Consider the following 10,755-nt stretch of genomic DNA (forward strand, 5'->3'; position numbering starts at 1 on the left):
GGCAGTAAAACAAGAATACAGTTTGAAAGGAGAGTGATTTGTAAAATATCCATAAAGAAAAAGAACATCTGATTACAGTTCATATGGATGCTGAGAGATGTAGGCTATCCATAGATCTCTTAATGTTGCTCTCAAAGTGCACCAGATTGATGCTTTTAACTTAATATTTCAAACAAATGTTACCGGGGGAGCATCCCCCCGGACCCCCATAGAGGAGGTGAGGTCCCCTCCCCACTCGTAAAAAATAACACTTTACCCCTGCCTATATGCCGTGAGCTGATTATCGAGCCTTCATTGTAACAGTCGCGGGTGTACTGTGTGTTTGCGTGTGGGGAATGTTGCAGTAGAACAGGGTTCCCCAATTATATTTACCAAAGGGCCAAATTTTGTAAAGCATGACAAGCTAAGGGCCAAAATGTTATGTGTCACTAAAAGTTGTTTTACACTATGTGCAGATGTTACCTCTATTATAATTGTTGTAGTAGTGGCAGTAGTAATTAAACAAAGAGTAAAGGAAAAATGCATCCTTGAAACAAAATTAGATCGAAATCAAACATTTATTAACAATAATAATTTATAAATGCTTTAACAAATACAAATGATTTTGCTGTGGTCTGATGGGGCATAACAATAAAACAAAAATAAAAAACAACATAGTGAACTCTGATCAAATAGTCAGACAGGTCCACATCCAATTCAGCAAACACTGTAACACACACACACTGGGAAAGACAGGAAGAGAGTTTCAGTTAGTCACTTTTATAATGTCATACCAAAATACACCGCATTATTAGTTTTAACATTTTTAAATATGTGTACCAAATAATATCAAGCTGTAAATAACAAATAGTATTGGGTTTTTTTAACTTTATTTTTAATATATTATTTTAATGTTGTATTCAATTTGACCAGTTTGTGGGCTGTTTTTGCTCTCTCATTTTAATAATTCGTTTTTAATTACGCTGCGTAGCATTTTATTTAGGAAATTAATGTATATATAAAATATAACTATAAAATGGTTATTTTTGTCTTAATAATTATTATACCACAATAGAATTGACAAATTGCAAAAATAAATTGATGTTGTTTACTCACCAATCAGTGAGAGAAGTGAGAGCGGCGGGACGAGGCAACCTGTCTGATGTTGGGCTTGTATTCTGTTGTGACAATCCTGAGGCACTGTCCAAGATGTGCACTGGAGAGTCTGTTCCTGTCCTGGCTTTTGATAGCATTCATTGAAGAAAATCCTGATTCGCAGATGTATGTTGAGTAGGAACATAGCAATATCTCTGGTGTTTTTGAAACGAGCTTGGGGAACCACGTTGTTCCAAAAGTCACACACTGGTGCATCCTTGTGTTGAGCTATCAGCAACTCGCTTCCCATCTCTAAGACCTCCATCTGAAGAGCTCCCTCTTCTATGGAAGGCACCAGCCTTTTGGCCTCTCCAGTCCACTGCCCGTCTGCTGACACAGAGAACGGCTGTCTGAGGAAGAGGAGGGTGTCACCTGAGATTTTAGGGGAGCTTTCATATCGCTCCTTGAAGTTTTCTGCCAGTTTTGACACAAAATCCTTCATTACTGGATCTTCCGGCATTTCATTCTTCTCGCAGTGCTCACGCAGACGTGGAAAGTGCTGCTTCCTCCCATGAATATCTCTCTCCAAAAGGTGCAGCTTTGACCGAAAAGCTTCAACCGCCTCATACATCTCAGCAACAGTGTGGTTCTTGCCTTGCAGCTGCAGGTTAAGGTGATTTAGATGAGACATGATGTCAAACAAAAAATTAACATCTGCTATCACCTTGGTGTCAGTTAAAAAGCTCAAAGACTCATGGGCTTTTTGGCTCTGCAGGCTTGATAAGAACGACACCAGTTCATCACTCAGGTCGCACACCCTCTCCAACACACGGCCCTTGCTCAGCCAGCGAAGATCATTGTGTAGTAAGAGATCCTTGTGTTCAGATGACATTTCCTCTAGCAACGATCTAAAAAGGCGATGCTGCAGACTAGAGCTCTCACGCACAAAGTTAACCAGTCTCGTCACAGTATCCATCGTTTCTTTCATTTTTCCACACAGTTTTGCGCACAACACTGATTTTTGAATGATGCAGTGAAATGTCAGAAGCGCCGGGTTAACGGCGGAAAGCCTGCTTACCAAGCCTTTGTTCTTTCCAACCATCGACGGAGCCCTGTCGGTTACAACAGAGACTATTTGACTCACATTCAAACCATTCTTTTCGAAGAACTGTGTCAGCTCGTGGAAGATTATTTCCCCGGTCGTGCGCCCGGGCAGAGTAAGCAAACACGGCAGCTCTTCCCAGAATATCTTCCCATCAAAAAATCGTACGAACACAGACAGCTGTTCCATGTCGGTTCGTGCTCGTGTTCGTACAATCATATTCAATCCCTATTATACAGCTTATTACTACCAAACTCACTACACACATCAATAGTCTCCTGTGTGTCATACCACAGCAAGAAGTTCAGAAGAATATGCTTTTGAATAATTTTGGGGAATATTTATAATGTAAAATCTTCAATAAATATGGCATCATCTTCAATAACTTTACTATTATACAGTATATTTCTACCAAACTCACTATTTGCATTGTTGTTGTAGCATCTGGTTAGCTAGCTGTGCTAACGGATATTAGAAGCTGTTTCTAAAACAAGGAGAGGGAGAGCTCTGTCCTGACTGAGAGAGATACAGCTCAGTGAGGTAAGGGACTCTCTGAGTGTTTAGATAGTTAACTTTAGTCTAGTTATCTCAGTGGGTCTCAAACGGTTTGGTCACCATTTATGAGAATAAATAAAAAACAGTTATGAAATACTATATGACAGTAAAACAAGAATACAGTTTAAAAGGGGAGTAATTTGTAAAATATCCATAAAGAAAAAGAAAATCGGTTTACAGTTCTGTTTCATATGGGTGTTGAGAGATGTATCCATAGATCTCTTAATGTTGCTCTCAAAATGCACCAGGTTGATGCATTTAACTTCAATATTTAAAAAAAAAAAATACTACATTAATAGCAAATTTACTCTGCTTACACCTATATGCCATTTTATATGCTGTGAGCTGATTATCGAGCCTTCATTGTAAGAGTCGCGGGTACACTGTGTGTGAATGTGCGTATTCCACTGTAGCGCCCGGTATATTAATGGGAAACTCTAGTTTGTACATGTTCCAGTGATGCAAACACAGGTATGTTGAAAAAAGAGAGAACTATTCGAAGCAGGAAAAAAACAGCGTAATATACCATCTGACAAAGGCCTGTGCTATAATGCTTCAATTAACTGGCTATTCTTTATAATATACTCAGATCAATAGGAGACAGAGATGTTAAGTTATAAATCAAGGGTTTTTATTATTATTTACAGCAGGGGTGGGGAACCTTTTTCCTTTCAATTTTTAAAACATCCTCAGAGGGCTGTACAAATTATTGAACTCAACCTCTGCTTAAAAAAACTAAAATCGCAGCCAATTCATTTGGCCTTTCTTTCATGCTGTGCAAAGAAAAAGCAACCTCTTAATCCAGATATCTCACCATGACTCGCGCATGCATGCATGCATGTGCACGGTGTGGCATGACCACCAAAACAGAAAGATATGGACACAAGAGGTGTGCAAATGTATTTAGTATCCATGTGAACATGATTTAAGTGGCGGAGACCTAACCTCCTCTAGGGGGGTCCGGGGGCATGCTCCCCCGGGAAGATTTTTTTTTTTAAGTATTGAAGTTAAAAGCATCAATCTGGTGCACTTTGAGAGCAACATGAGGAGATCTATGGATACATCTCTCAACACCCATTTGAAACAGAACTGTAAGCAGATTTTTCTTTTTGGATATTTTACAAATCAATTATTTTTAACAACTTTTTTGTTACTGTCATATAGTATTTTATACCTGTTTTTCATTTAGTCTCTAATGTCTCATTAATAATTATAATGATCATATCAAGGTGTGCCTTGAGGTGTGCCTCCAAGCTGAACTCAAATGTTGGCAGCCCTGATGGTGTATTATAGAATGATCACACCAGTGGGACAGTACTTTTCAAAGGGTTCACGAAATATGACTACTACTCTTACTGTTTAACATTTTGGGTTACTTAATGTTACTTCATGTTAAGGCTAATAAAAATGACAAGGCTAAGGCTGTAATGCTAACTAACGAGCTTGCTACTAGCTAGGTAGCTAACTTGAACCAGCCACTACTGGTCCTTTCATCAGACGGGAAGCGAAAGAACGAGCAAGACCCATTGCTGGTATGATGATAACAACCTGGTACTAAGCACACAGGCATCTTGTTAAAGTTATCTTATCTTAGCTATCTCTTATTTAGTGGAGGAAAACAATTGTGACATCAGTTATGACATCACTTACGCGACACTGGGATTTGTAGTCTTTTTAGTTGCGTATTTTTCATAGTCTTATATTTCAAAAGTTTTACGACAAACTGTGACTTTTTTGACATGGATTTTTTTTTTAAGATTGATAAACATCATATGTGTAATTCATGGCACAATTCAAATGGGATCGAAAGATACGTTTTCTTTCTCCATTGACTTCAATACATAATTTTTCCGAAATAAGGTCCCATGGACTGGAAGTAGATGGGCGTGACTTCGCCGCTCTATACCACATCGTGCTGTATGCTTTCACACATTCTGCTTCCACATTGGGAAAGAGCAGCACAAAATGCTCTTTATGTGGAAAAAAGATTGAAGAGAAGGCTCCATAACACATTAATCTAAGCAAGGCTCGAGTTCAGACCAGGTTCAGACATATATGGTATAATTTAAACATTCACTATAATAATTGTAGCGTCCCCGGCTGAATGATGGTCAGACTCTCCAGCTGATGATATCTGTTTATTGCACACACTTGCTTTTATACAATCATTACCAACGTAAGAGCTTGTGCCCCTATCAGCCAGGTGCTAAAAACCGAATTCAACTATTTAGTTAATATGTGTCATCTATCCATCATTATACATGTGTGTTTGGTGTTTACACTGCTCCGTTGTCCATTGACTTCCGGTAAAAGTTCCTTCAAAAATAAGAGTCCCGATCTTATTACTATCAAAATAAAAGTGCAAAATGAAAACTTTAACATAAGAAAATATTGGCATACAAATATAATCACTTCAAATTAGTATAACAGGATGACAGGATAAAAGCAATGTAGAAGAGCAGCTACATTTCAACAAATATATCCACTGTAGTGCAGAGAGACGGGAGTCGGAGGCGGGGTATCAAAGGTACAAGCTATACTTTTATTAAGCATTTGCAAACACATGTAAACACTTCAAGCACGGGAAGCGAAGAGCGGCGGAAACAGGAAGTCCGGCTCACTCAAATGTAAGGAAGTACCACCCGACCCCGGCGCGTACGGACCACAGGGGCCGAGGAGGGCGGGGCCGCAGGCGAGGGCAGGGGCAGGGGCGCCAACGAGGGCGAGGGCATCCCAACAGGGGGCGGGGGGCGGGCCATGGGAGGGCGGCCCTGACGTGGGGGCAGAGCCAAGTCCAACGGCCTGGAAATGTCCACGTGAGCAGGCTTAATCCGATCAACGGACACAGTCTCAGGCCTGCCACCAATGTCCACCACCAGGCTCTTGTCCCCGTGACGTATGACCCTGAACGGACCGTCGTAAGGGGGCCACAGGGGACAGCGGTGGGCGTCGTCGGGAAGTGAAGAGCGGCGGAAACAGGAAGTCCGGCTCACTCAAATGTCCGTTCAGAATAAGGAAGTACCACCCGACCCCGGCGCGTACGAACCACAGGGGCCGAGGAGGGTAGGGGCAGGGGCAGGGGCAGGGGCGCCATCGAGGGCGAGGGCATCCCCACAGGGGGCGGGGGCGGGCCATGGGAGGGCAGCCCTGACGTGGGGGCAGAGCCAACTCCAACGGCCTGGAAATGTCCAGGTGAGCAGGCTTAATCCGATCAACGGACACAGTCTCAGGCCGCAGGGGACCGCGGTGGGCGTCGTGGCGAATAAAAACGAAATCCGCCGACCGTAATCCGGGGGACACCCGGAAAGCTGGGTTGCTGTGCTGCGACGAGGGGACGGGCGCGAATGTCCCGGCGGTCTCCAGGAGGGAGGAGCGCTGCCCGGCCGCAGACCAGGGCACAGTGCCGGTGGGAATGAATTCCCCGGGGATCCGTAGCGTCTGGCCATAGACAAGCTCCGCCGACGAGGACTGCAGGTCTTCTTTGGGGGCACACCTGAGGCCGAGCATAACCCACGGGAGCTTATCCACCCAGTTGCCGTCGGTCAGGCCGGCACACAGTGACGCCTTCATATACCACGTTAGCCTTGCCAGCGATGTGTCGTATGTCCGTGGTGTACTCAGAGATGTACAAAAGCTGGCGTTGCTATCGGGCGGACCACGGCTCAGCCACCTTGGACATGCAGAAGATCAGTGGCTTGTGATCCACGAACGCCGCAAACTCCGGAAGTGAAGTGGCGAGCCGCCAAATAGTGACCAAGGAGTTCTCTGTTGAAAGCGCTGTACTTGCGCTCCCTGGGAGTCAACTGGCGGCTGAAAAAGGCGAGCGGTTGCCAGGCGCCGTCGACCCATTGTTCATGCACCGCGCCCACTGCGTAGTCAGACGCGTCGGTGGTGATAGCGATGGGGGCCCTGTGTGATGGGTGAGCCAACATGGCGGCTTCGCTCAGGGCGGCTTTGGTGGCGTTGAAAGCGACCTCCCTTTCAGCCGTCCAGTCTATGGCCTGGCCGGGGGATTTGTCCTTGAGGGCTTCGTACAGCGGGCACATGGGGTGGGCCGTGCGGCGGATGAACCGGTGATAAAACGTCACCATCCCGAGGAACTCTCGGAGCGCCCGAGCTGTAGGCGGTTATGGAAAGGCAGACTCGGCCTCCACTTTCGACGGGAGGGGGGCAGCCCCATCCTTGCCGATGAGGTGCCCGAGGAAATGGATGGAGGACAACCCGAACTGACACTTCGCCGGGTTGATAATCAGGCCATGTTGGTTGAGCCTCGCGAAAAGGACCCGGAGATGTGCCTGGTGCTCTTCGGAGGAGGAGCTGGCAACCAGGATGTCGTCTAAATAGACAAAGATGAATGGCATGTCTTTGAGCGCTGAATCCATCAGCTGAAAGGACTGAGCTGCGTTCTTAAGTCCAAACGGCATACGCAGGAACTCGAAAAGGCCAAACGGCGTAATTACCGCAGTTTTGGGGACGTCCGAGGGGTGCACCGGCACCTGGTGGTAGCCCCGCACCAGATCCACCTTGGAGAAAACCAGGTTGCCCGCCATGTGTGCAGAGAAGTCCTGGATATGAGGGATCAGGTAGCGGTCTGGCGTAGTGGCGTCGTTAAGGCGGCGGTAGTCACCACACGGTCGCCAGCCACCGGCTGATTTAGGGACCATGTGAAGCGGCGAAGCCCAAAGGGCTGTCTGAGCGGCGGATGATGCCCAGAAGCTCCATGTTGACGAACTCCGACTTGGCGACTGCCAGCATGTCAGGGTTGAGCCGCCGGGCCCTAGCGTAGACAGTGGGGCCTTCAGTGTCAATGTGGTTTCTCTACCCGTGTTTGGTAGTGGCAGCGGAAAAGGTGGTGCGTCAAGTCGGGAAACTCACTGAGAAGGTGCTGGAACTTGTCGCCCTGTGAGAGTGAGCTGGAGAGCCCACTGAATGAGGCCTCGCCGCGGGTACACGTGAACGAGGCAAACGTCAGCGCGTCCACCAGGCGGCTGTTGTTGACGTCCAACAGCAGCCCGTGAGTGCACAGGAAGTCTGCGCCGAGGAGGGCGAAGGAGATGTCAGCCGTGACGAAATCCCACTTAAACCGCTGACCCTCGAAGCACATGTCCACTGTCTTTGTGCCATAGGTGCGAATAGGGGTGTCGTTAGCGGACGTTAAAGGTTCGCCGTTGCCTCCACCGGCGGCGTCCTCCACGGTAGCCGGCAGGACGCTCCTCTAGGCTCCTGTGTCACAAAGGAGTCTGCGACCAGAGAGGGTGTCACTGATGAACAGGAGCCGGTTGGATGTGCCCACGCTCGCGGCCAGTACCGAGCGCAGGCCTTGGCGTTTCCCGTTACCTTGTAGGTGCAGGGGGGACGGCACATCTTCGCTTTCGCCCCGTAGCATGCATGGTAATAACATAGGCCACGGCTGGAGTTGCTGACGTCGGTCCCGGAGCTTCTGCTAGGTGGCATGCCTGTACCTCGGAAGGTGCCGCTGCGTGTCGGGGCCAGCACCTCCGGGGTAAAACGCTGTGTTGCCAGGAAGAACCAGTCGGCTTCTTCGGCCAAAGCGCGGGGCTCAGTAATAGCCGTGTTAGCGAGCGCTGTCTGTACATGCAGCGGCATGTGCCGAAGAAACAGTTCTCTGAACAAAAAATGAGGTTCTTCCGTACCCAGCAGGCTGAGCATCATTTCCATGTGGTCAGAAGGCTTGTTGTCCCCCAGGCTATGAATAGCGAGCAGGCGTCGGGCCCGTTCCGACTGTGACAGCTCGAAAGTCTTTAGCAGGAAAGCCTTGAACGCTGCATATTTATCCTGGGCAGGAGGAAATGTACTGTAGGAAGGAGCTGGTCCCTTCTCAGCTCGGTAGGCCAGTACCAGTGTCTTGAAGCAGATTCTGGCAGCCAGTGCAGGGAGCGAAGGAGAGTTGTATTGTGGGAGAACTTGGGGAGATGAAAGACCAGTTGGGCTGCAGCATTCTGAATTAGCTGTGGACGTCCGATGGCGTTTGCAGGTACTTACTTTTAGTAAGGTGTTTCTGAAGGAGCAAACTAATGTTTGTTGTCCGCAACTTACGTTCAATTTACCGGACTTCTTTCTACGGATTGATATGAATGCACACAGTCCCTTGATCCTCCTTAGCAACGGTCTGTTCTCCTTAGCAGCAGTCTGTTAGCAAGAATTAACCTCTAGAATGTCAAAATTGACCAATCAGAATCGATTATTCAACTAAGCTGTGTAATAAAATGCTTATACACTATCAGAATGAGTGTTGTGTCACCACATTATAAAATATTTCTGATGTATGTTGCCCTATGTAGTGGCCCTCTGCCCCTCCCCCCCACATTAGACCTTAATCCCACTTGATCAACAACCATTATATGTCACTAGTGTCCTGCTAACACAACAACATGTAGTTATATTTTGAGTGCTAATTATTTGTTAATAATGTACACACTTTGTTGGCCCTATTGTCTCAGCCAAGGTTAAAACTGAAGACTGTATTTCATATTTATAAGTGATGGCTTGATTAGAGAACATATTCACCTTTATAGCAGGAAACGTTAATGTTTTACTGAAATGGCTACGTAACAATGGAAACAATTTTACAGACAGATCGTATTTAAACAGTGAGAATATGTGTCTATTTACAACCTTTTTAAATAATGTCAGATGGAGTTTCTCAAGATACGCAGATATGAGTCCCACACACACACACACACACACACACACACACACACACACACACACACACACACACACACACACACACACACACACACACACACACACACATATCCTACTGGCCTGTACCCTCACACAACAATGGCTTTGTCTCCTGCAGACAATGTGTGGTGTTGTCCAGGAAATCTAACCACATAATGCCCCCTCATCATGCCTCCCTTTAATTACCCAGCATGCTTCACTCTCCCCTGCTAAATGGGCCCTTTTGTTTCGCTCCACCCCACCACCACCTTTTGTTGACATCTACACTTGTTGTGTTTTCCGTGTGTTTCAAAGTGTTTGGATCTTTTTTTGTACTCAATATTTTGCCTTCATGTTTCTTGCAGAGATTCCTGCAGTGGGGCTGAGGAGCAGACCCCGGGGCCCGAGTTTGACCCCATTGCTGCAGGGGATCCTGGGACAGCCACATGGACTTCCTGACTGATACAGCACTCTTGTGATTTACTGGTCCATAACATTTCAAATTCACGTAGACTGATATTGGTCCTTTTAAATATATTTTTTATGGCATTTCACTTCTCTTCAGCTGCTAATGTTTGTATTGTTTTACATCAAATTTGTAGCACTTTTATGTGTCATATTTATATTTAACCTGGAGAGTTTTTCTGTAGATTATGAAATTATAAAATATCTAACACTGCTAATATAACTCTGTAGCAATGATGCATGTCTACGGTGGCCAACAGGTTCAAACGCGTTACAGCGGCCCAACATATTTTCTTCATTTGCTTGTGTTTTGCCCTGTTGTGTTTTTATATTTGGATTGTAACTGCAGCACGTTTCTCCTCATGTAAATGTTTTGGGCCGTTTGTAACCTGTTTGCACCTGTCGGTCACCATACATTTCACTGCAAAATGAAAATCTATACACAAACTAACTACCTTTAACATGGTAATCCATCACAGTGTGAATATCTTGTATGCTTTTAATGAAGACAGTTGTATAGTGCGCCACAGTGCAATTAAACATTTAAAAAAAAGTTTATTATAATTCATTGTTCGTTGTTGAGTTTTTGTTAACCGTTCTCCATTTTGTACAGAAGTGATTTATGTTTATAGGCTTTATAATTTCACCCTTGGGATAACTTGAAATTATTAAAATAACAATATTAGTTTTTCTGGTTGACGATATTTTGTAATCCTACTTTACATATTTCTTTGCTATTATTTTCACAATTTAAGTAAAGTAGCCTAGAGTTACTAGTTTATTTATTCGTGTGTGTGTGTGTGTGTGTGTGTGTGTGTGTGTGTGTGTGTGTGTGTGTGTGTGTGTGTGTGTGTGTGTGTGTGTGTGTGTGT

General features: G+C 45.5%; 1 protein-coding gene across 1 annotated transcript in view; it reads left to right on the forward strand.

The window, feature by feature from the left end:
* aldh3a2a (aldehyde dehydrogenase 3 family, member A2a) overlaps nucleotides 1–10,447 on the forward strand; it is a 30,682-nt gene extending 20,235 nt beyond the window's left edge. The window contains exon 11 of the mRNA XM_079675888.1: nucleotides 9,784–10,447. Within this exon, the coding sequence (XP_079532014.1) occupies nucleotides 9,784–9,804 (21 nt within the window). The 3' untranslated portion in view covers nucleotides 9,805–10,447. The remainder of the gene's footprint in view (nucleotides 1–9,783) is intronic.
* The last annotated feature ends 308 nt before the right edge of the window (nucleotides 10,448–10,755 follow it).

Source organism: Notothenia rossii, assembly GCF_949606895.1.
Source record: "Notothenia rossii genome assembly, chromosome: 4".
Lineage (NCBI taxonomy): Eukaryota > Metazoa > Chordata > Actinopteri > Perciformes > Nototheniidae > Notothenia > Notothenia rossii.